The following is a 26,527-nucleotide window of genomic DNA, read 5'->3' as shown; positions in this document are numbered from 1 at the left end:
TGTCCGTTGCCTCTGCTTTTGTTTGCCTTAGCAATTGAGCCGCTGGTCATTGAGTTGAGGTTGTCTAACAGGTAGAGGGGTATACAGCATGGGGGGAGGGGGCATGGGGTGTCGTGATATGCGAACGACTTGTTACTATATATCACAGACCCACTCTCCAATATAGGGGAGATAATGGAGTTGCTCAGGAAGTTTGGTTCCTTTACTGGATACAAGCTGAATCTTGGTAAGTGAATATTTTCCCATGAGCCCCACCGAGAAGGAGCGCTGATCTGGGGAGGTTGCCTTTTCGTCTGGCCAGGAGTAGCTTTGTGTTTCTGTGAATCTGGGTGGCCCATGACTGGGCCTCTAGTCTGGCAGATGGGGTGAAGGTCGATTTGAAAAGGTGGGATGCCCTCCCTCTGACCTTAGCAGGAAGGGTACAGATGGTGAAGATGAATATCCTCCCTAGGTTTTCAAATTTGTTCCAGTGTCTCCCAGTCTTTCTTCCCAAGGCTTTCTTTTGCAGTGTTAATAAATTGATATCTGTTAGCTCTGCTGCCTACGGCACTGACGGCAAGGGTTCGATCCCGGCTCCGGGTCACTGTCTGTGTGGAGTTTGCACATTCTCCACATGTCTGCGTGGGTTTCACCCCCACAACCCAAAGATGTGCAGGTAAGGTGGATTGGCCACACTAAATTGCACCCTAATTGGAAACAAATAATTGGGTACTCTAAATTTAGAGAACAAAATTTTTTTTTATTGATATTTGCTTTTGACTTTCAGATGTGCCATTTTTTGCGCAAGGTGCTTCCTTCATTTTGCCTGGTATCTTCGCCTTTGCTTATGGACAGGTTAGGGAGAGGGTAAGACTTTGGATGCCTATCAGGAGATGTTAGCGACAGAGCAGGCATCGTTAGAGGAAGTAAAAAGTAAATGGGATAGTGAGTAGGGTTTGGTCTTTTGAGGGGGGATTGAGGTTCTTCACAGGGTCACCTTCACCTCCTCATGCGCGAGGTTACTTCTGATCCAGTTCAAGATGGTGGACAAGTCGCACCTGACTAGGACAAGTATGAGTGGGTTCTTCTCAGGAGTGGGGGATAGGTGTGAGCAGTGCTCTCAGGGGCTGGCGAATCACATGTGCATGCTTTGGCTCTTGCCCAGGCTAGTTAGTTTCTGGGTCTCCTTTTTTTCATACAATGTCAGGGATTTTGGACGTTCAGCTGGAGCTGTGCCCGTTGAGGGTATGAACGATGGTAAGGGTGCTGGACAGGTTATGAACGGTCCACACTTTTTTGGGGGGGGGGGGGGGGGGGGGGGAGTTGGGTCGCGTCCATGTGAAAGGAAGTGTGCTATTGCCCATGGATGGGGGGCTTGGGGGGATCCACAAACCCTCTTAGAGATCAGGGCACCCTTTCAAAATGGTGGCCTGACCTCTTAGGAGCCGGTCAGGCCAGCGGGTTCAGCTTGCCAGTGATGAAAATAATTCTAAGTATGGTCTTGAGTGGGGGGGGAAACTCCCAGGGCCCAGAAAATGACTAAGTATGGTTAGATAGCAGTGGCGAATTCGCCAACAGATCTGGCAGGAAACCCCCAACAAAACCCACCACAAATTACACTTAGAAACCTTTCCGTTAGATTCCCAGACTCTAGTAAATCAAACGTTTAATTTACCTCTGAAGTTTGCTGTCCCACTTTAAATCTAGTTACTGCAATTCAATTCAGAACTCTTTGTTTACTTTTCCTCGAGTCGTCTCAAGGCATTCCCTTGTTATCTGGACTGTAACCGGTTCTTTGGGAAGTCTGCGTCTTTGCAACTCCGTGTCCTATCCAGCCTCTCCTGGCAGAGTTGAGAGATATTCACTCCCTGGTATTCTGTCTTCAACTGCAATATATCCAGCTAAAACTAATACTTAAAAGCTTTTCTAGCCGTACAAGGTCCTCAGTTACCAAGCAATACTGCTACATCTGCCAAACTATATTTACTCTTCACATTGTAGCCCTCTCTAAACACAATAGAAACACTGTTGGAACTTAAGCAACCCCCACACATACAAAAACCTTTGTCAAGCATGAAACTAGCTATAGGTTTTATCCTTCCAGCCACAGAAACATTAAATTAAACACACTTAAACCTATAGGTTTAAGTGGGCAGCATGGTAGCACAGTGGTTAGCACAGTTTCTTCACAGTTCCAGGGTCCCAGGTTCGATTCCTGACTTGGGTCACTGTCTGTGCGGAGTCTGCATGTTCCCCTCGTGTCTGCGTGCATTTCCTCTGGGTGCTCCGGCTTGCTCCCACAGTCCAAAGATGTGCAGGTTAGGTGGATTGGCCATGCTAAATTGCCCTTAATGTCCAAAAAGGTTCGGTGTATTTCCTGGGTTACGGGGTTAACAGGGATAGGGTAGAGGCGTGGGCCTTGTGTGCTCTTTTCAAGGGCCAGTGCAGACTTGATGGGCCAAATGGCCTCCTTCTGCACTGTAAAATCTATGGTTCTATACCTATTTCTAACATCTACCAACACAAATCTAAATCCCTTAAAATTATCTTTATTTTCCTAACATAGATTCTCATTTATATCCCGCACAATTAACCCAAGGAGACATGCAGTCAAAATTCCAGCATTAGACAATGTCAATCTCAGAGATTAGACGGAGTAATTCACCAACTTCCTTCTCACTTTGCTTCAATTCCTCAATTCTAATAGTAACATTGAGATTGAGCGATCACCATGTGATGTGAATACATATTACATTCTGGAGTCAGAATGTAACAACATTAATTCTTTTCACCACCATGTGTATTTTCATTTTAGAGTCCAAAATCCCTTCCAATTTTGACTCAATTCTGCTGAAATCCTTCACAGGATTAAAATTTCTAAAATGTTTTACATGCTCAGAGGATTTCTTTGATATGGAAATTCTCATTCGTATTCATCGGTAATTTTCTGAAGCCTGTAGTCTTATGGAAGCAAGTCTTAGCTCACACTCTGATATTTCTATCTGGAGCGTACATTCGGGTTCATGGAATCCCTACAGGGCAGGAGGAGACCATTTAGCCCATTGAGTTGACACCGACTCTCTGAAAGAGCACCCAACCTAGGCCCACTACCCCACCCTATCACAGCAATCTTTTGGAAACTAAGAGGTAAGTAATTTTGCATGGACAATCCACCTAACCTGCACATCTCTGGATTGTGGAAGGAAACCGGAGTGCGGTATTGTATGAAGCAAATAATGGCATGATGGGAAAAGTAGTCAAGTTTTCTTGGTACAAGTGAATTTAAACTAATGTCATATAACCTAAGGCACAGAAACAGAGACAGCCTGTCTATGGGAACCGGGTGACTCTGAGAGTCTAGATACGGCTTGGAGCTAGAAGTAGTCTTAATACATAACAAGCTGAACAACTATCTCTTCCTGTTCCTAAACAACTTCTTCCCTTACTTAAAACAAAGACAAGATAATAATATGAAACTCAAGTCCCCTGGCGGTCAGCAAGGTGCCGCCATTGTAACGATTATTACTTATGTTTTACTTTTGACCAAATTCCTGACCAAGCTGTATTCATGTTATCTTGATCCTATAATGTATAAGAATCGCCTTCTTTTTCTGTACTAGCGCAGACTTGGGACGGACTCCGCAGTTTGTAATTGACTGCCTTCCGACTTTCCAAGTTTCTGCCAATTTCTGCTAGCAGTTCTAATTAGTGAATAAAGTTCAGTTTTGCTTACCTAATGAATGCTGTTTGAATTTCTCTATTACAGTCAAGACGCGGGGAAAATATAGAATACAACAGGAGCACCCGAGGATACCCATGCAGACACAGAAAGTGCAAACTCCACATAGTGACCCACGGCTGGAATTTAACCTGGATCCCTGGTACTGTGAGGCTGTTGTGCTAACCACTGTTCCATTGCGGTATTCTGCGGTGATATGTAATAATATAACCTTTATTGTCATAAGTAGGCTTACATTAACCTGCAATGAAGTTACTGTGAAAAGCCACAGTCGCCACATTCTGGCGCCTGTTCGGGTACACGGAGGGAGAATTTAGAATCTCCAAATTACCTAACAGCACATCTTTCGGGACATGTGAGAGGAAACCGGAACACCCAGAGGAAACCCACACAGACATGGGGAGAATGTGCAGACTCCGCACAGAAAGTGACCCTGGTGCTGTGAAACAACAGTGCTAACCACTTTGCTACCGTGCCACCCGTATTGTGCAAAGGTCTCAGCACACCACCTTTCCAACCCTGGGAATTAACTTTAGATCCAGCTGAAATCAAAGGAATGTGCAAGCTAGCAGAATGACTAGATGCTGCTCACTGACTAATATAAGCAGGACTAAGATCCTACCTGTAATTTAACGCAAATTGAAAATCTCAGTCAGGTAATGAGGATGGCTGGTGTGGGAATGGAAACCGTCACACTGGTGAAATTAAAGTCGTTTATGTTTAATTAATTGCTTAAGTATAGAGAAAAGCACTGACAAGGATATATTCAGTAAAGGCACTAGGCATCAAAAATAGAACAGGAATTCAAATATGGACATCAAACACTATTATTGTCTTGCCAAATCAATGGAGAAAAGGGATAAGAATTTTCAAAATCTAGACACTCCTGGATTGGTTCTGAGATGTGGTACAGATTCTTGCCCTCCCACAAAATTTTGTTGGTTTTTTTTTAAAGTTATGCTGGGATAGAAATTTAGAAAATAGAAGCAGGAGGAGGCCATTTGGCCCTTGAAAACCTGCTCCGCTATTTATAATATTCAATATCCTGGTCCTGCCTTCCCCCCATATCCCTTGATCCCTTTGACCCTAAGAGCTATATCTAATTCCTTCTTGAAATTACACATTTTAGCCTCAACAACTTTTTGTTGTAGCAAATTCCACAGATTCACCACTCTGTGTGTGAGGAAATTTCTCCTCACCTGAGTGCTAAAAGGTTTACCCCCTAACCTCAAACTATGGCCTCTAGTTCTGGACTACCCCACCTTCAGGAACATTCTTTCTGAATCTACTCTGTGTAATCCAGTTAGAATTTTATAAATTTCTATGAGATTCCCTCTCACTCACTCACTCCAATTAATTTAATCCTAACCGATTTAGTCTCTCCTCATATCACAGTCCCGCCATCCCAGGAATCAGACTGGTAAACCTTCGCTGCACTCCCTCCATAACACCAACATTCTTCCTCAGATAAGGACACCAAAACTGCACACAATACTCCAGGCGTGGTCTCACCAGTGCCCTAAACAATCACAGTAAAGCAGCTTTATTCCTGTACTCAAATCATCTCGCTATGAAGGCCAACAAACCTTCTTTACTGTCTGCTGTACCTGCACACTTACTTTCAGCGACTGATGCACGAGGACACCAAGGTCTCGCTGCATTTCCACCTCTCTCAATTTACATCCATTCAAATAATAATCTACCTTCCTATTTTTGCTACCAAAGCGGATAACGTCACATTTATCCCCATTATACTGCATCCGCCATGCATGTGCCCATGAGCGAGTAAAGCTCAATGAAATAAAAGACAGCTCACCAGTTTCAAGAATTCAAGATGAATTCCCACTCCCACCCAAATCCTGTGAAACCAATTCAGCATTGTAAAAAGCAGGGATTCAATATGGTCCATATCATCTGTTACTGGTCCCACATGTCGCTGAGCATCACAATACAATTTTTCATTTTTCCAAACCTCTGACCCTTAGCTAACAATGTCTAGCTTGCAACATCTTCAATTTCCACAGAACAAAAATATGTGCATTAAAGATAAAAGTTTTTAGAAACTTTCCCATTCAAACTAATTTAGGGCTTAATTTAACTTATCCTTGGTGCTCAATTCTTAATTTCTGCACTATTTCTTCGCTGACTCATAGAGTCATAGAATTTACAGTGATGAAGGAGGCTATTTGGCCCATCAAGTCTGCAGCAGCCCTTGGAAAGAGTACCCTACCCAGGCCCATGACTCCACCCCAACCCCATAACCCAGTAACCCTACCTAACCTTTTTTGGACACAATGGGCAATTTAGCATGTCCAATCCGCCTAAACTGCACTTCTTTGCACAGTGGGAGGAAACTGGAGCACCCGGAGGAAACCCACACAGACACGGGGAGAAAGTGGGGTTATTGGGTTACGGGAATAGGGTGGACGTGAGGGCTTAGTAGGTCGGTGCAAACTCAATGGGCCGAATGGCCCCTTCTGCATTGTATGTTCTATGTTCTAGTGATAACCACTGTGCCGCCCCAATGTTGTGGTGACATTCCTGAAAAGTGCCACCTTAAGCAAAATCAGATTTTCCTATTGCAACCAACGTATTGTAGCCACCTAGGGTGGCCAAGTCCCGATTCCAAAATGGACACTCGCAAAGAGTACAGGGAAAAATGGACAGCACTAGAAAAACAAGCAGGTACAAGGTTTCCTGTGGATTGGAACTTGCAGAGTCCAGACAGAACTGAAACTACAAGCCATTAGCATAGTAATGAGCTATCTCCGGGGACAAAAGAGAAACATTTAAACAATCGGTACCAGGGCAGGCACCCCGGCGCCAGTGGAGACTAAAACAAAGGCAGGCCAACAGTTACCTTGGGCCCGCCCAGTGATCGAGAAATGGCCCCTTTATTGGAGAGAATCGATACAAATGATTGGGACATGGTCTAATTAATTGGGACCAAGTTCAGGGTCCGCCCAAAAGGGCGCGAAACCCTTTGGACTATAAAGCAGAGTCCCCAAGGTCAGAACGCTCTCTCGGAAGAACTCTTCAGAACTCTTGAACTTCACCTTGGCATTTGGCTCTCAGTCACAAGAGGCCCGCCAAGCACCAGCCAAGTAAGTCTAAGGTCAACGCACGCTACGAGATAGGCGCTCCTAGCTACTATTCTATACCAGTTCGAAGCCAGCAGTATCAGAACCAGAGAACAGCCATTGTTCCTCTGACTGAGTGGGCGCCCAAAGCTAAGTATAGGTTTTTAGTAGTAGTTGTAGTTTAGTGAGTAGAGTTTGTGCATGAGTAACAATTGACTGTGTGTGTAAATAAATGTGCATTGATTTCAAACTTACTAACTGGTGTATCGAGTCATTGATCAGTATTCGGTTTTGAACCTTATGGTGGTATCAGAAAGATACCTGGCGACTCTTGAGCAAAGGTAATTAAAACAGAGCAAATTAAGGAAAGCATAACGAGCAACAGTATAAGCTTCAATTAGGTTATGTTGGACCTTTTGTGTGAGGAAAAAAACCATTATGAGATGCAAATTTAAATACAGTACATTGCTAAATTATCATTTTTGTTATAAAAATTACATATTCGGGGCCTCACGGTAGCATGGTGGTTAGCATCAATGCTTCACAGCTCCAGGGTCCCAGGTTCGATTCCCGGCTGGGTCACTGTCTGTGTGGAGTCTGCACGTCCTCCCTGTGTGTGCGTGGGTTTCCTCCGGGTGCTCCGGTTTCCTCCCACAGTCCAAAGATGTGCGGGTTAGGTGGATTGGCCATGCTAAATTGCCCGTAGTGTAAGGTTAATGGGGGGATTGTTGGGTTACGGGTATACGGGTTACGTGGGTTTAAGTAGGGTGATCATTGCTCGGCACAACATCGAGGGCTGAAGGGCCTGTTCTGTGCTGTACTGTTCTATGTTCTATGTTCTATATTTGCCAACAAGATAACTTAGAAAATAAAATAATCGTATAAACAGAAAAATAATATGCTTGCTTTTTCTAATATTGCCCGGCCGCTGTTTCTTCCGTTCGTCGCGTCTCCTGTTCCTCAACCCTCCACTGGCCACCGATTGTGCTCCCCGAGTCTCCCGCTGGTTGATCCTCCCTTTCCCCGCCATTCCCAGTTATCATTTACTTTCCCACAAGCCATCTTTCTCACTCTCCCACCCGCCTGCTGCCTGAACTTCCCTTTCGCCCCCGGTGTCCTTCTCTACCTTCTGGTGGGATGATCGGCTGGCTGGAGAAGCCATTCCAAAATGACAATAATCTGATCACATAACCTGATGTCACAGAGGTGCTAAATGACGTCATTCAAATCCACAATGCTAAACATGAATACTGGTCCCATTAAAAACACAATATTAAATTGAAACAACTTTAAATATGACAACTTAAAGCAATTCTCCACCCGAATGCTCCAAACTTAGTGTAGAATATATTGACTGGTACTGGTCTGTATTATTGTTTACACTCTTGGTTTCACTTCTAAGATTAAAACGCCCATGTTTATGGAGAACTAAATGACGCATGTCACCCAAAATAGCCCAATGTCTCCACCTGTTGGCTTTATAAGGAATATCACTGTCGCAGATTTACAATAATAGCAACACTATTTGTATGTATAATAGCACCTTTAACATAGAAATATGTCTCAGGTTGTTTCATAGGAGCAGTATCAAATAAATATTTGGCACTGGACTATGTAAAGAAATGTCAGGACTAATGATCAAAGGCTTGATAAAAGAGGTGAGTTTTAAGGAGTATTTAGAAGGATGAAAGAGGAGGTAATAATAATAATTTATTAGTGTCACAAGTAGGCTTACATTAACACTGCAATGAAGTTACTGGAACCGCCTACAGAGATTAGGGCAAGGGCAGCTGAAGGCAGCGATTTTGCTGAATGGCACATTGGGCCAAATGGCTTATTCCTGCTCCTATTTTCTACGATCGTATGAAAATCACAGATGTCCACGGGGCTAAAATTAGATGAGCGTAGATATTTCAGAAGGTTGCAGGGCTGCAAGAGATTACAGAAAAAGGGAAGAGTGAAATCGCAGAGGGTTTTGAAACTAAGGATATGAATTTCAAAATGAAAGCGTTGCATGACTGGGATCCAAGCACAGGGTGAGAGGTGAACAGAACCTGGCATAGGTTGGGTCAAAGGAGGCCAACGTTTGGATGGTCTCAAGTTTATGGAGGGTAGAATGAAGGTGACCAGCCAGGAGTACATTGGAATGGTCAAGTCTAGAGGTAAGAAAGGAATGAATGAGGTTTTCAGCAGCAGAGAAGGAGCTGGGCGATATTACTGATCTGGAGAAAGGCAGTCTTAGTGATGGTGCAAAGTTAGAAGCTTACCTCAGGGTAAAATATAACATCAAAGTTGAAAATTGTATAATTCAGCCTCAGACAATTGCCAAGGAGCAATGGAGTGAGTCGCTAGAGAATCAAATTTGAAACAGGGACTGAAAATAGATTTTCCAATATTTACGTGGAGGAAATTTCTGTACTTCCAGAATTGTGTATGGGATAAGCAACCTGATAATTTAGCAACAGGGGAGAAGTCGAGAGAGGTGGTGGTAGTGAGTTAGTCTTGGGTGTTGTCAGTTTAGATATAAAACCAACACTGCTTCTGGATGATGTTGCCAAGTGGCGGGATTTAGAAACCAGAGGGGACCAAGGGTAAATCCTTTGGGAATATCAGAGGTAACGGTGCAGGAGCAGGGAGAAAATGAGAAAAACTCCAGAACACATTTTCTTTCTAAAATGCACAATTAAACCTTATGCCAGAAAAACGAAGATACTTAGATGTGGGGAAGAAGGTGAGCGATGCAACAATGTTATATACTGTATTCACATGTGGAAGGCATACGGAAACAGATGGAAAAATAGGATTTGGATCATTTACCTGCATAATGGGTAAAAGCCAGCAGGATTGTTGGCTTAGGACAAATAACTTATTTCCATATTATAACTTCAGTGTATTTAAGTATCTGGCAACATGACAGAGATTACATATTTATAATGAACAACATTATAATCTCAACTAAGAGAAGAGAGAACACACTTACCCCACCCATTGTTACTCCATCAATTAGGGCTACGTATGGAATCTGACAATTTCCTAAAGGAAATATTGAATTGCTTATTTTAGCAAATCTTTTATCGAGTCTTTTTTTGGTCATTAACATCCCCAAAGCATTTCATTCAGATTTAAATCATACAATAAACCATAGATATATATATATATATACACTATACAATCCTGCATTGCACTCAAGGAGTTGTGATCACGTGCAAACTTCGTGCGAAACAGTATTCGAGAATAGGGGGTGGGGAGGATACTGCACCAGAACGAGCAGGCACATTCTAATGAGATTAGATAGGGTAAAGGAGCAGACATGGGGCACAATCTAATGGAAGAGTTTCTAAGTGTCACTTGTGGCGGGTTTTGCTGGAGTTCCCTACCGCTACTTAACCATACTTAGTCACTTTTTTGGACGCTGGGGTGTTTCTCACTGGTTTGAGGAACCCCCTCCCCTCACCTTAGGTCTTCTCACCCTCCCTGCCAACTTTCCGGGCCGACTCCCTTTCCAGGACCCCCACCCTTCACTCCCCCAACATTCCAGAGGCCCCTTCATACCCACCCTGCACCACCACCCACTCCTTATACCCCCCTCCACCTTCCTTTCATGGGCATGGCCCCCTCAGGCCCTGACTCTCGACAGTGCCCCCCTGGCACTGATACACTGGCAGTGCTCCAGACACCTTGACAGTGACAGGGTGGCAGTGCCAAGGTGCCCATGTTGCAGGGGTAGGGCCCCCTACACTGTCCCTGACTACCCAGGGCCTCTAATGGCTTGGGAGACCCAATGGGTGCTAGTCTGCCTGGTCCACGTTTTGTGGACCAGTACTGAACGGTGCCCAGCTGGGAACACCCTGGGGAGGCCGTTAGATGCCGGGAGGCTGGATTATCCCAGGTGAGTACACCCTAGTAGGTTTAAAATCTACTTAGACGTACATGGCTTGGTCATGCCCATTGTGAGCGGGATCCTGATCATGCTGCCCTGCGAGGTCCATCTAGATCAGGTAGATCTAGCGAGGCGTACTGGCTGCTGGGAAGCCTATGGGAGGCTTCTCTCGGCATCTACCGCCCACATCATACTCCCGTTTTTCGTGTTTACGGTACACAAAACTGTTGAAGCTGTAATAAATCCACCTGAGAACATGAAGATGCAAGCAGGTTCCTACCACTGCACAAAGGAGGACAATTTAAAAACAATGAATTCTAGCTGTTAGATATCACCCAGGATCCAGCAGAAAAGTGATAGGGAGCCCAGGTCTCTGCTCAGAAATAGCACAAGAATGGTCAAAGTGAGAAAGAACCAGAAGAATGCTGATGGATAAAATGCATAAATAGTCCTTGAAGAGTATTTTAGCAGCAGACTTATTCTGGCATTTTGGTTTACATACCAATTGCATTGTTTAGAATATACTCCTCCCGGAAGAAATCCTCTGCCAATCTGTCTCCAACTTTTCCTGCCTCCGTAACAGCTAAGTAGGAAACAGCAAAATCAATAAATCAAGGACTTATTAAAGAAACATAAAATTCACACTTAGCCTTCAACCAGTTCAGGTGCTCTGGTCCTGTCTTCCAGAATAAAATAACGATGATAGATGATAAGGGCAGCATAGTAGCATAGTGGTTAGCACAATGGCTTCACAGCTCCAGGGTCCCAGGTTTGATTCCCGGTTTGGGTCACTGTCTGTGAGGAGTCTGCACATTTTCCCTGTGTATGCGTGGGTTTCCTCCGGGTTCTTCCGGTTTCCTCCCACTGTCCAAAGATGTGCAGGTTAGGTGGATTGGCCATGCTAAAATTGTCCTTAGTGTCCAAAATTGCCCTCAGTGTTGGGTGGGGTTACTGGGTTATGGGGATAGGGTGGAGGTGTGGACCTTGGGTAAGGTGCTCTTTCCAAGAGCCGGTGCAGACTCGATGGGACAAATGGCCTCCTTCTGCACTGTAAATTCTATGATCTCTAATCTCCAACAATTGTAGCTGAACTACAAAGCCACTGACTGCTGGGTGAAATTTCATTCGTACTAATCTCTTCAATGCCACTAATGGTAGAAGCTGTACATAAGTCATGTTTTATTGATCAAAAATATACATTCAAAATTCTACCATTTCAGTGATATAACTGGAGACCAGTGGCTTGGGGAAGTATTTTCTGAATGAGGGAATAAAAAAATGGTCCAACAGCAGGTACACGATATTGGAATTAAATACATCAGCACAGTCTCCAATCCTTTTTTAAATAGGACAGTCAGCTACGGCACTATAAGTATGTGGCCACAGCGAGATTTCACAGGAGATTACTAATAGGGTTTGATACAATACAAACCAACAGAAAAATTGTCAACTCTGTGATTTTGCAGTTGTTATTGACTGATAGTTATGAACATATGCCATGACTGTAAGTACATTGCACTCAACCTTGCTTGTATATTTAATATGGCAGTGTACAACAATTCTAAAAACGCTAATAAAATGCAAATAAACTTAGAATACACTTACCTCTAATATCACCACCAGCACAGAAAGCTTTTTCTCCAGCTCCTTTAATGATCACTAATGAGGTTTCATTGTCTTGCTCCCATTCCTGCCACAAAAAATATTCACGCTGAATTAGGAAAGGTGGAATATTAATTTGACCCATTCAACAAGCTGCTCGAGGACCAGTCTATAATGAGTTCAATATAGGTCACATTCATTATTACATCCCGTATTTTGCACACAAATCATTGAACCCAGACTTTGCATGCAATCTGCAAAAAATGAACTGGCAATAAATGACATAAAATCAATGGAGTGCAGACACACATTCACTAACGATCTCTGCTGCTCTCTTCTGTAGCTGTTGACCCCATTACCATTACTGAGCTATCTATATTCAAAAATGAAACAACCAGTTTAGCACTATAATACTGTGAAGCACAGATACACAACTATGCCCATGGACCCTTAAACCTCACTTTTATGATTTCTGCTGTGCCATTAGAGGAAGATGCTAAGTGGAGTCCAGATACTTTCAGAAAATAGTTAGGAGTGAGATGCAATTTACTCATGGCATCTGACTCAAGAATTAGAGCATCGAAGACCTATATATGCCGATCACTTGCTTAATCCAGTCATAAAGAGATGGTGCATGCAATTAAATATTGGGAAGATTGAAGCAACTGTTTTTGGTCCCAGCTCCAAAATCTATTCCTTAACTACTGACTTCATCTTTCTCACTGGCAACTGTCTGAAATTAAACCAGTCCAGTTATTAAAGCAAGTAAAGAAGGTGGAAAAATAGGGGAGTTTAGAGAAAGAATTCTGGGCCATCACCTCAAATTGCAGAGAAACCAGAGTCAGAGGAATAAAAAGAAAGAAGTGGAGACCAGTCCCTGCACTGAAGTAAGTTAGAGATAAAAGAGGTCAAAGCTACAAAGGAGTTTAAACACAGAATGCAAATTTCAAACCCGAGTTATTCAGCTTCAAGTTAGGAATAAGTGCAGGCCATTTAGCCCCTCAAGCCTGTTCAGCTATTCAATAGGATTATAGCTGATCTGCAACCTTACTCCATATAGTTACCCCATGCCCATTAATAGCCCAAGATGCCCAAAATCTATTAGTAACAGATACAAACATTCACTTGGTAGTACAGAACTTGGATCAGGACAAATGCAAGAATGTCAAATTTCAAACATTTGTGACAATTTATATCACAGGAGAAAAGGGTGCTGATTTGGTTGGTAAGTCGACTCTTGTGTCTGTCCTGATGCGTGCAAGACAAGATGCTTGGATAATGCCTCTCTTTTTTTCAGCAGTATTTAGATATAAAAATTGCAATTGATCTCGCATCAATTGCTGTGCAGAAGAGTGTGCCAAACTTCTACCACCCGTTGTACGTAGAAGCGCTGCCCAATTTCACTCTCAAAAGGGGGACTATGCCTTGTATTCTTCCACTCCCCAACCTGTTGTAAGAGGCTCTCTCCATCTGCCCTTTCTGTTTCCCTTAATGCCTTGAAAACTTGATCACTAGTTAACCTAAATTCCATAGAATATATCCATAGACTGTGTAATCTCTCCTTGCAATTTAATCCTTACAGCCCAGGTATGGTTCTGGTAAATCTATGCTGTACTCCCTCCAAGGCCAATATATCTTTCCTGAGGTGTGGTGTCCAGAACTGTTCAGAGTACTCCAGGTATGGTCTAATTAGGGTTCTGTATAGCTGAAGCAGAACTTTAGGGCCTGGTTTAGCTTAGTGGGTTAGACAGCTGGTTTGTAATGCAGAACAATGCCAGCAGCGCGGGTTCAATTCCAGTACCAGCTGAGAATTCGGAATTCTCCCTCTGTGTATCCGAACAGGCGCCAGAATGTGGCGACTAGGAGTTTTTCCGCAGTAACTTAATAGTTGTGACAATAAAAGATTATCTCCCCTCTTGTATACTCTTCTTCAGATATAAAGGCCAGTATTCCATTAACCTTGAGGTTATTTTCTGTACCTCTTCACAACATTTCAATGATCTTTGTAGTTGGACCCGTAGCCCCTTTTGCACCATTTAGAAAGTAACGCTCCATCCTTTTACGTCCAAAGTGGATGCTATTACATTTAGCTATGTTGAAATGTATTTGCCACCGTTTTTCCTATTCACTCCATGTATCAATATCACTTTGTAATTTTATGGACCCATATATACTGCTGACAATACCATCTATCTTGGCGTGATTGATTTTAGATTTGTGGATTTCTATCCCATTGTCGAATAAATACTGTGGAGTCACGGCAGGGATGATGATATAGTGGGATCTGTGCAGCGCAGGATACTGACACCAGGGCTTTGGAATTAATTGGACTTTATGGATGGTGAAGGATGGGAGGCCAGCCAGGACGTACAGTAATAGGCAATTCGGGAGGTGACTGAAGCATGGCTGAGGGCTTTCACAGTAGATGAACTGAGGTGGAAATGAGGTCAGCAATGATATGCATGTGGAACTAGGTGGGCTATCTCATGTCGAGGATATGCAGTCACACTTAAAGTAGTCCAGTTCAGACTGTGACAGTGAGCCGAAGGGGAATTAAATCGTTGGCAAGTGTATGAAGCCTGAAGACCAAGAATGCTTCAAGTTAAATAGTCATAAAAAGTGTAAACTTTACACATTGCCGAAAACAAGACATTCAAACGAATAACACAGATCAAAACGGTGGGTTTTTTGAAGTGATCTGTATTTACTAACTTTGAATCCCCATATCCGTCAGGTAGATGTGTATTGCTAACTAACTACACAATCATATCATGTCATCCCAAATTAAAGCTATTACATAAAGCCAAATAGGTTTAGCATCACATTCCCATTAACTCTCAATTTCTTTTGCTCACGATGTGGTAAAAGTAATTTTAAAATGAATCACAAAACGTGGCTACTGTACAATTGATCTCTACATCATCTTCAGACCATCTTTTAATATTAAATAGTACACAACGTCTTTCTTCCAATTTAATCCCAAACACAATGCATCAGCCAAAGGCTGAATATGAGAGCTTGGGTCTACAAACATTTGAAAGTGATACAAAATTAGATTTTTCCCATTTTGCTTAAACATTGAGTTGGCACAGACTTGTGCAACATGAATATTATAGATCATGGTGTGAAGAAATTGCAACACAGTCTTAAACAAGCTTATTTTTTAAAAATATGGGTGTGGGTGCCGCTGGATCGGCCAGCATGTTTAGCTGTTGTGGTGGTGAATTGCCTTCTTCAACTGCTGCAGTCCATGTGGTGTAGATAGACCAACATTGCTACAAGGGAGGGAGTTTTGGGATTTTGATATAATTCCAAGTCAGGATGGTGGTTGGTCTGGAGGGGAACTTGTAGGAGGTGATAGAACAAAGAATAAAGAAATGTACAGCACAGAAACAGGCCCTTCGACCCTCCAAGCCTGCGCCGACCATGCTGCCCATCTAACCTAAAACCTTTGACACTTCCGGGGTCCGTATCCCTCTATTCCCATCCTATTCATGTATTTGTCAGGATGAGGCTTAAATGTCACTATCGTCCCTGCTTCCACCACCTCCTCCGGCAGCGAGTTCCAGACATACACTACCCTGTGTGTTTAAAAACTTGCCTCGTCTATCTCCCCTAAACCTTGCCCCTTCACCTTAAACCTATGCCCTCTAGTAATTGACCCCTCTACCCTGGGAAAAAGTCTCTGACTATCCACTCGGTCTATGCCCCTCATAATTTTGTCGACCTCTATCAGGTCGCCCTGATGTTCCCATGTGTCTGTTGCCCTTATATCTCTAGTGGGAGAGGCAGAGCCCAAGAGAAAAATCACGGGTCCCAATGCCTCTTTTGTTTCTGAACCACATATCCATTCCCCCCATCAACTCTACCCCTCAATCAATCATGTTATTTTACCCCCTTTCAAGAGTCACCAATCAATTTACCAAACAATCACAGAAAGGTCGTAGAAAAATGATTTTGGCATCGAGTTGCAAATATTGTCCAATATAGATGCAGTTTGGGTCTTTAATATTAAGAGTAGCAACAATTTTAATGCAGTGTTTGCTTATGTGCATTCTATAGCTGACTACAGTGTGACTATTAAACAAAACAGTGTACAGATTTTATCTTAATAGCATCATTAATTTGACAGAAAAATATCCTATTAGCTATGTATAACATTGTGCAGATTTTGATGACTGCCTCGTTAACATGTTCTACACATTGCAACATATCTACACGGTGACAGTAAATTCATATTTGAGAACAGATTGAGTACTTGCGTCCCCGATTACAAGAAAACCTTTCAGCTTTTGTTTCGCACATTTCGACTACCTGCAGAAAAGACCAACAACCTCCATGCTGCAACTCACATTATTTAATTGTTGAAGAACATCTGAAGGGAAAAAGGGAGGGAAGGTGTGAAAGAGAGGGGAACAGTCCATTCATTTGCTGCTGCACGAGTTCCCTCCTTCTGGACAGAAGTGGCTAATGAAGCAGCTCACCACTAAAGAACGTCCCCTTTATATTAAGCATTGGGCCTATCTGACACAAGAAAATTAGTTCAATTCCTAATTAGTTGCGAACACCGATGCATCACAAAAGTAAATCTATTGTTTGCAAACACTTTGACAAAATCTTTGACTTTCTTTATATATTTGGAGTGAAGGATAACACCGCATTACCACATGCTTTTTTTCAGATTTTACATATGTTTTGACTCCTGAATCACATCAATAGCATATTAAATGTCACCACTTACACCTCAAATCTGTCCATACTTTAAACTTGTGCTAACATCCAAGTCTGCTCTGTCCACCTGCTCTCAGCCTCCCTAACCCACCGGGACCAGAAAATAAAGGCTGTGGGGGGAATCCGCAGCCTCAGTATGGATTCCCAAGAGCTAGTCAGTGCCTCGGGTTCGGACTTCCACCTAGACAGCCTCTCCTGTGCTGCTCTGATTCCACTCCAGCTTTTCCCCTCTCGTCTTTCTTCTCCTCCTCCACTGTCGCTGACCCCGTTCCCTATCCCCCCTCCCCATTTGTTTTTGTTTGATTATATCCTGCTTCTTTTAGGCTCAGTTTTTCTTTTCTTTCTCCGTCTCTTTAAGAAACCGAGCCCGCTACATACTTGCAGAGCCATGGCATTTGCATCAACAAATATAACAGAGTAGGAGGAGAAGAGACACTGGATGGCCAAAATGTGTTGTAGATCAACCAAGGTCAGCACTGTGACAACAACCCCCCCCCCCCCCCCCCCCTCCCCGCACCACCACCAAATAAAATCCTAGTTGTTCTGCATCCCTTTTCCAGACCCTGGGAGGAAGTCACAAGTTTGCAAGGTGGTTTGGTGTATCTTGTAGATGGAACACACTGCTGTCAATGTCTCTCAATAGCGGAGGGAGTGAATGGTGAAGGTGGTAGATGTGGTGCCAATCAAGCAGACTGCTTTGTTCTGGATGGTGTCAAGCTTCTTCAGTGTTGTCCAGGCAAGTGGAGAGTATTCAATCAAGCTCCTGACTTGTGCCTTGCAGATCGTAGAGATTCTTTGGGGGTCAGATAGTGAGTTCCATGCTGCAGAATGCCTTGCCTCGGGCCTGTTCTTGTAGCCCAAAGTATTTATGTGGCTAGTCCAGTTCAGTTTCTGATCATATTAAGCCCCTCAAAGGATGTTGACGGTCGGGGATTCAGCAATGGTAATACTATTGAATGTTATAGGGAGCTGGTTAGATTCTCTCTTGTTGGAGATGGTCATTGCCTGGCACTTATGTGCCTCAAATGTTACTTGCCACTTATCACCCCAAGCTACGATGTTGTCGAGTTGTTGCTCTATATGGACACAGACTATTTCAGCATCGGAGGAATTGCAAATGGTACATAACATTGTGAAATGGAGACGACTTCCGGTCAGCAAGCGGAGCGGTCGCAAGGTGAGGGGCTCCCGTAGCGGTGGAGAAGAGGGAAGGGAAGGGAAAGGACGCGCACACCCCCCCCCCCCCCCCCCCAAGGGCCAGAGCGGCGTCTACCCCCCCCCCCCCCCAAGGGCCGGAGCGGCGTCTACTCCCCCCCCCAGGGCCGGAGCGGAGTCTACCCCCCCCCCTCCCCCCCAAGGAGCGGAGCGGCATCCATACCCCCCCCCCCCCCAGGGCCGGAGCGGCGTCTACCCCCCCCCCCCACCCAGGGCCGGAGCGGAGTCTCTCCCCCCCCCCCCCAAACAGGCCCCCGGAGCGGCGTCTCCCCCCCCCCCCCCCCCCCAGGCCCGGAGCGGAGTCTCCACATACACACACCCCCCCCCCCCCCCCCCCCCCCCCAAAAAAAAAAAACCGGCAGCAGCCACCACGTGGCAAGAACAAAGGACTGGACAGACTCCTCTCACTCTCTCTCTCTCCTGCGTGAGAGAGGTAGGGGAAAAGTGAGGGGGCGAGGAAAAAAAAAGGACTTTTATTTTTAAAAATGTACACTGTTAAAGAGAAAGGGGGAGGGATATATATTATTTTCTCTTTCTCTACACCCACTCCCATCAAAGCAAGCCCACCTGAGGGGAGTTGCATAAAAGGAGGTGGGAGAAAATAATTAATAAACAAATAAATAAAATAAAAATCGGGCATCGAAAAAGGGGGAACAGAAAAACAAGGGGAGAAGAAAAGATGAAAGGGAAGGGGGAGAAAAAAACGCCAGAAGGGAGCCAAGGGAAAGGGGGCACCAAAAGCAGGCGGGACAAAAGGCAAGCCAGCTCACGCGAGCGGATTAGCACACGAAGCAGCGGGACGGATGTACCGCCGCATCAAAAAGAGCCGGACAGACAGGCGCCCTCTCCCCTGGGGTTAGAGGGGGGCGTGAATTGGAAGGAAGCCTTTACTGAGGTGGTGAGGGAGCAGCTGCAGGCAATCAAGGCAGAGTTGAAAGCAGACGCAGAGGCCGCAGCACAGGCAGCAGTGGCCAGGGCCATGTCAGGGGTGCAGCAGGCTCTGACCAGATTGGAGGAGAAAGTGGAAGCTCAAGGGAAGAAACTGGAAGCTCAAGGGGGGAAACTGGAAGCCCATGAGGCAACCATTAAGGAGCTAGAGAAAGCAGCGACAGACATGAGCGACCGGGTCACGGCCCTAGAAAGGGAAGTGGCGAGTCTGGGCGCAACGCAGGGGAGCCTGAAGGGCAGGGTAGACGACCAAGAAAACAGCTCGAGAAGGCAAAATGTTAGGATAGTGGGCCTGCCAGAGGGGACCGAGGGTAGAAACCCCACAAAATACGTGGCTGCAATGCTGGGCAACTTAGTGGGCAGGAAAGCTTTCCCCACCCCACCAGATCTGGACAGAGCACATCGGTCGCTGCGCCCGAAGCCCAAGGAAGGGGATCAACCGAGAGCAGTCATAGCCAAACTGCACCGGTACCGGGATAGGGAGGCAATCCTGCGCTGGGCCAAGGAAAATAGAGCCAGCAAATGGGACGGGCACACCATCCGAATATATGAAGACCTTGGAGTGGATAAAGAAACGGGCTGAGTTTAACAGAGCGAAAGCGGCTCTCTACAGGAACAAAGTGCGTTTTGGTATGCTGTACCCAGCGAAGCTCTGGGTCACATACCAAAACAAGGAATATTTCTTTACAGCCCCTGCTGAGGCGAATAGATTCGTCGAGGAGCACGGGCTGGAAGAACAGCAGGGGGGGGTAGGGACGAGAGGTCCCTGGCAAGGAGCAACGACACGCCAATGGGTAGGATGGGGGAAGAGCAGGCAGAAAACCGTAGAGGCCAGGTAGAGGAGAAGCGAGACAACAACCTCCGAGAGGGGAGCCACCGTAATAGCAGGAAAGCTAGCGCCGGGGGCACGCAACAAAGCAGGGCCGCTGCGCACCCCCAACAGGGGGGAAGGCGCCAGGCAGGGGAGGGGGGAGATCACCCACCAAAGTCGGGAGAGCAAACGGGGACAGGAATAGGGTATAGAGGAGCAAAGGAGGGGTATACAGGGGAGGAGGGTAGAGGGAGAGACCAGGGGGGGGCACACAGGGAGGGGAAAGGTAGGGTCAAAGGGACAAACGAGGCCAGAAAAGGAACAGGGCTACAAAGTACCACAACCAAGGGCTCGGAACAAGGAACCGCTGCAAGCACCCACCCAGTACGGTCTGTGGGCAAAGGGGCCCCCCCAGAGTGCAGGGGACTACCCGCGTGGCGGACACACAGTGGACGGCCATGGCGGGTGCCCCCAAGACAAGGGGAAACCCCGGAGCGCAGAGACCCGAACGCATGGGGAGAGCAGTGGTAGCGGCCATCCTGGACGGCCCCCTAACAAAGGGAAACCCCGGAGGGCAGGGGCTCGTCCACCAGACAAACATGGTTAATCCCACAGGAACGAGGGGGCAGAAGCCCCCCACCAGGATAATCACCTGGAACGGAAGGGGACTTAAGAGATCCAGAGTCCTCACCCACCTCAGAAATATGAGGGCCGACATAGTCTTCCTCCAAGAGAAGCATCTGAGGGAGCAGGACCAACTGCGGGTAAGAAAGGGCTGGGTGGGACAAACCTACCATTCCTGCTATGGGACAAGGGCCAGGGGGGGTGGCGATACTGATCGGCAAGAGGACAATGTTTAGGGCGACAAAGGCGGTTACAGACACGGGGGGCGATATGTCATGGTCAGCGGGGCCCTGGATGGGGCGCCGGTAGTCCTAGTCAACGTGTACGCGCCCAACTGGGACGACACGAGCTTCATCCAAAAGACCATGGCAGAAATCCCGGACATAGCGACGCATCGACTAATCATGGGGGGGGGGGACTTCAACTGTGTCCAGGACCCAAAGACGGACAGATCAAACCCCAAAACGGGGAAAACCTCAAACATGGCAAGGGAACTCGGTCACTTTATGGAGCAGATGGGAGCTGTGGACCCCTGGAGGTTCGCCCACCCGGGGGAGAAAGAATTCTCCTTCTTCTCCCCAGTACACAACGTGTTCTCCAGAATTGACTTCTTTGTGGTGGGGAAAACGGTGCTTCCAGGGATAGACAAGGTGGAATACTCCGCAATTGTGATATCAGACCACGCCCCACACTACATGGACGTGCGGCTGGAGACGGGAAGGGCCCAGCGCCCCACATGGAGGTTGGACGGTGCCTTACTAGCTGACAAGGCCTTCAGCGAAAGGATAGCGCAGGCCATAGCGGAGTACACAGAGAACAACCAAAACGGGGAGGTATCGTCCTCCACGTTCTGGGAAGCGCTTAAGGCCGTAATAAGAGGGGAAATCATTGCCTTCAAAGCGCAAAGAGATAGGGAGGAAAGGGTGGCTGGGCAGAAGCTGGTCGACTCCATACTGGAGGTAGACCGTAAATACTCCGAGGCCCCGACCGTAGAGCTCCTGGCGGAGAGAAAAGAACTACAAAGGAACTTTGACCTGCTCTCCACCAGGAAAGCAGTGCACCAACTCCGCCAGGCACGCGGGACCCTGTACGAACACGGAGACAAAGCCAGCCGCCTGTTGGCACACCAGCTGAGAAAGCAGGCAGCCACCAGAGAAATTGGGCAAATCAGGGGTACCAGAGGCATGTTGGAAACAGAACCAGAGAGGATTAACAAAACCTTCAAGGCCTTCTACCAAGAGCTGTACACCTCAGAGCCCCTAACGGGGAAGGCTGGGATGAACCGGTTCCTTGATGGACTGGTCATACCAGTCGTGGGAGAGGGAAGGAAACGGGACCTGGAAGCACCACTAGCACTGGGAGAGATCATGGACAGTATCAGCTCCATGCAGACGGGGAAGGAGCCGGGACCGGACGGATTCCCGGCGGACTTCTACAAAAAATTTGCGACAGCGCTGGCCCCGCACCTGCGGGAGATGTTCACAGACTCGCTAGCTAGGGGCACACTGCCACCCACGTTAGCACAGGCCTCAATCTCGCTGATACCTAAGAAAGACAAAGACCCAACGGAATGTGGATCACACAGACCCATATCTCTGCTGAACGCAGACGCCAAAATACTGGCCAAAATCCTAGCCAAAAGGCTAGAAGACTGTGTACCTGAGGTGGTCACAGAGGACCAGACGGGCTTCGTCAAAGGTAGACAGCTCACCGCGAACATCAGGCGCCTGCTGAACGTGATAATGACCCCCTCCGGGGAGAGAACACAAGAGGTGGTCGTCTCCCTGGACTCAGAAAAGGCCTTCGACAGAGTCGAATGGAAATACCTCATAGAGGTACTGGAGCGGTTCGGGCTTGGAACAGGGTTCACCGCGTGGGTAAAACTCCTATACAACGCCCCCATGGCGAGTGTACGGACCAACAATACCAACTCCCAATACTTCCAGCTGCACAGGGGCACCAGACAAGGATGCCCACTGTCCCCACTGCTGTTCGCACTAGCAATCGAACCGCTAGCAATTGTGCTCAGGGCAGCAAAAAATTGGAGGGGGATCCGAAGGGGAGGCAGAGAGCACAGAGTCTCACTCTATGCAGACGATCTGCTCCTCTACATCTTGGACCCACAAAGCAGCATGGACGGAATCATCGCGCTCCTGAAAGAGTTTGGAGCCTTCTCGGGCTACAAACTCAACATGAGCAAAAGCGAGATCTTCCCAGTACACCAGCAAGGGGGGGGGGGGGGGGGGGGGGGGCAGCACTAAAGGGGCTGCCGTTCAAACAAGCCCGACATAAATTCCGCTACCTGGGGATCCAAATAGCCCATGACTGGAAAGGGATCCACAAATGGAACCTCACCAGCCTGGCGGAGGAAGTAAAAAAGGACCTGCAAAGATGGAACACACTCCCACTCTCCCTCGCAGGAAGAGTCCAGACGATCAAAATGAACGTATTGCCCAGGTTCCTCTTCCTGTTTAGATCCATTCCGATCTACATCCCCAAGGCCTTCTTCATAGCGCTGGACAAACTTATCATGGCGTTCGTATGGGGGTAAAAATGCTAGGATCCCAAAGAAGGTCCTACAGAAAACAAAATCCAGGGGGGGGCTAGCCCTCCCGAATCTACAATTCTACCACTGGGCGGCAACAGCCGAGCGAGTAAGGGGATGGATCCAGGAGCCAGAAGCCGAGTGGGGGCGTGCGGAGGAGGCCTCCTGCATGGGGACCTCCCTCCGGGCCCTCGCCACGGCAGCACTCCCATCCCCACCCAAAAAACACTCCAGCAGCCCAGTGGTGACAGCCACCCTCCAATCCTGGAACCAACTGCGGCAGCAATTTGGCCTGAACAAAATGTCGGACAAGGCTCCCATCTGCAACAACCATAGGTTCAAACCAGCACTGACTGACGCCACCTTCAAAAGGTGGAGACAGGACGGGGGGACACTGACAGTCAGGGACCTATACACGGACGACAGGATCGCAACACTGGACGAACTGACAGAGAAATTTCAGCTAGCTGGGGGGGAACGAGCTACGGTACCTGCAGCTCAAAAACTTCCTACGAAAGGAGACAAGGACGTACCCACAACCGCCACGACAGACACTACTGGAAGACCTACTGGACGCAAGTATCCTAGAGAAAGGGAACTGTAGTGACATGTATGGCCGACTGGTAGATAGGGACGACACCGTACTGGACGCAACAAGAAGGAAATGGGAGGACGACCTGGGGATGGAGATAGGGTGGGGACTCTGGAGCGAAGCACTGCATAGGGTCAACTCCACCTCCACGTGCGCAAGGCTCAGCCTGACGCAACTAAAAGTGGTACATAGAGCCCACTTAACGAGAAACCGTATGAGTAGGTTCTTCCCGGAGGTGGAGGACAGATGTGAGCAGTGCCAAAGAGGCCCGGCCAACCACGCCCACATGTTCTGGTCTTGCCCCAGACTTGTGGAGTACTGGACAGCCTTCTTCGAGGCTATGTCCAAAGTGGTGAGGGTGGAGCCATGCCCGATAGTGGCGGTCTTCGGGGTTTCAGACCAGCCAGATCTATTCCTGGGGAGGAGGGCGGACGCCCTTGCCTTTGCCTCCCTGATCGCCCGCCGTAGAATCCTGTTTGTCTGGCGGTCAGCAGCACCGCCCAGAGCTGCAGACTGGCTGTCCGACCTCTCGGATTCTCTCCAAATGGAGAAAATCAAATTCGCCATCCGAGGGTCGGACGACGGCTTCCACAGAACGTGGGAGCCATTCATGCAATTGTTCCGGGACCTGTTTGTGGCCAACGTACAAGAGGAAGAATAGTCGGGGGAAGGTAGCCGGCGGGGAGGGGGGGGGGGGGGGCTACGGGCTCGTTACGGGGGTTTGATGGCTAGCTAAGGCCCAAAACCAAACTAATAAATGCCAATAAACATGTTGGGGAATGAAAATATGTATGCCGGCAAAGAGGGGGAGGCCACAGTTATTACTACGAAGATGCTCACCTGTAAATATATATGTTAATTTTTGCGTGTTTTTTTTTCTCTCTCTAACAATTTGTAATTTGTTCAATATAAAACATGAAAACTGAATAAAAAACATTTATAAAAAAAAAACATTGTGAAATGATCAACAAACATCCCCACTTTAGACCTTATGATGGAAGGCAGGTCATTGATCAAGCAGTTGAAGATGGTTGAGTCTAGGACACTACCCTGAGGAAACCTTGCAGCTGGGACTGAGATGATTGACCTCTAACAACCACAATCATCTTCCTTCGTGTCAGGTGTAACTCCAACCAACAGAGGGTTTTCCTCATGACTTCCATAGACTTCAATTTTGTTAAGGTTCCTTGATGCTACACTCGGTCAAATGCTGCCTTGATGCCAAAGGCAATCATTCTCACCTCTGGAGTTCAGCTCTTTTATCTATGTTTGGACCATTGTTATTACATATCAAACAACAGAAAAAGCATGCGATTGACAGAGCTAAGCAACCCCACAACCAATGGGTCAGATCTACAACCCTGCCACATCCAGTTGTGAATGGTGATGGACCATTCAATTATGCAACTAACAACTAACTGGAGGAGTTTTCACAAACATTGATGGCAGAACCCAGGACATCAGTGCAAAAGAGAAAGCTGAAGCATTTGCAACCATCAATCAGAAGTGCCAAGTGGATAATCCACCTTGGCCTCCTCCTATAGTCCCCAGCAACACAGATGCCAGTTTTCAGAGCCAATTCAATTCACTCCATGTGAAATGAAGACACTGTTGGAGCCAAGACACTGGATATGGCAAAGGATATAGGCCCTAACAATATTCTGGTAGTACTGAAGACTTGAAAGTTCCAGAACTAACTGCACCCCGAACCAGGCTGTTCCAGTATATTTACCCGGCAATGTGAGTAATTGTCCGTGTAGGTCCTATCTATTATCAACCTCCTGGGGATTACCATTTACCAGAAACTGAACTGGACCAGCCATGTAAATACTATGGCTAGAAGGCTGGGAATTCCATGGCAAGTAACTCACCTTCTGACTCCCCAAAGCGTGTCCATAATCTACAAGGCAAAAGTCAGTAGTGCAATGGAACACTCTCCAATTTGCCTGGATGAGTGGAGCTCCAACAACACCCAAGAAGCTCAATACCATCTAGGACAAAGCAGCCCATTTAAATGGCACCTCATCCGCCACCTTAAAGATTCATTCTCTCCACCACTGTCATAAGACCACAAGACGTAGGAGCAGAAGTAGCCCACTTGGCCCATTCAGTCTGCTTGTCATTCTATGAGATCATGGCTGCTCTGATATAATCCTCGACTCCGCTTTCCCACCTTTGTCTCATAACTCTTGATTCCCTTACCGATTAAAAATTTGTCTCTCTCAGCCTTGACATATTTAACAATCTACAGCTCTCTCTGGTAAAGAATTCCACAGATTCACTGTCCTCTGAAAGAAGTAATTCGTCCTCATTTCTATCTTAAATGGGTAATTTTTCATCCTTTGATTGTGCCACCTGGCCCTAGACTGTCCCACAAGGGGAAGCATCCTCTCAGCATCCACCCTGACAAGCCCCCCTGAGAACCCTATGTGTCTCAATAAGGTCACCTCTTATTCTTCTAAACACCATTGAGTACAGGCTCAATCTATTCAACCTCTCATCAGAAAATCACTCTATACCCAGGATCAACCTAGTGAACCTTTTCTGGATTGCCTCCAATGCCAGTCGATCTTTCCTTAGACAAGGAGACAAAACGGCTCTCAGTATTCCAGGTGTGGTCTAACTAATGGCCTGTCTAGTTTTAGCAGCACATCTCTATTTTTATATTCCATTCCCTTTGAAACAACGACCACCGTTCCATTAGCCTTGCCAATTATCTGCGGAGAACTCCCAAATCCCTCTGTGCTGCAGTTTCCTACAGTCTTTCTCCATTTAAATAAT

The 26,527-nt window shown here is 46.6% G+C and overlaps 1 protein-coding gene across 2 annotated transcripts in view; it reads right to left on the bottom strand.

Annotated features, from left to right (window-relative positions):
- Positions 1 to 26,527, bottom strand: part of hibch (3-hydroxyisobutyryl-CoA hydrolase) — a 234,870-nt gene that overhangs the window by 186,162 nt on the left and 22,181 nt on the right. For both annotated transcript variants that reach the window (XM_038789153.1, XM_038789152.1), the window contains exons 4-6: positions 12,284 to 12,368; positions 11,181 to 11,261; positions 9,779 to 9,831 (exon numbers count right to left, since the gene is read on the bottom strand). In XM_038789153.1, the coding sequence (XP_038645081.1) occupies positions 9,779 to 9,831; positions 11,181 to 11,261; positions 12,284 to 12,368 (219 nt within the window). The remainder of the gene's footprint in view (positions 1 to 9,778; positions 9,832 to 11,180; positions 11,262 to 12,283; positions 12,369 to 26,527) is intronic.

The sequence above is a fragment of the Scyliorhinus canicula genome, chromosome 2 (genome assembly GCF_902713615.1).
Source record: "Scyliorhinus canicula chromosome 2, sScyCan1.1, whole genome shotgun sequence".
NCBI classification, from domain to species: domain Eukaryota; kingdom Metazoa; phylum Chordata; class Chondrichthyes; order Carcharhiniformes; family Scyliorhinidae; genus Scyliorhinus; species Scyliorhinus canicula.
Note: the sequence above shows the minus strand (reverse complement) of the source record. Positions and strands in the feature narration are given on the sequence as shown.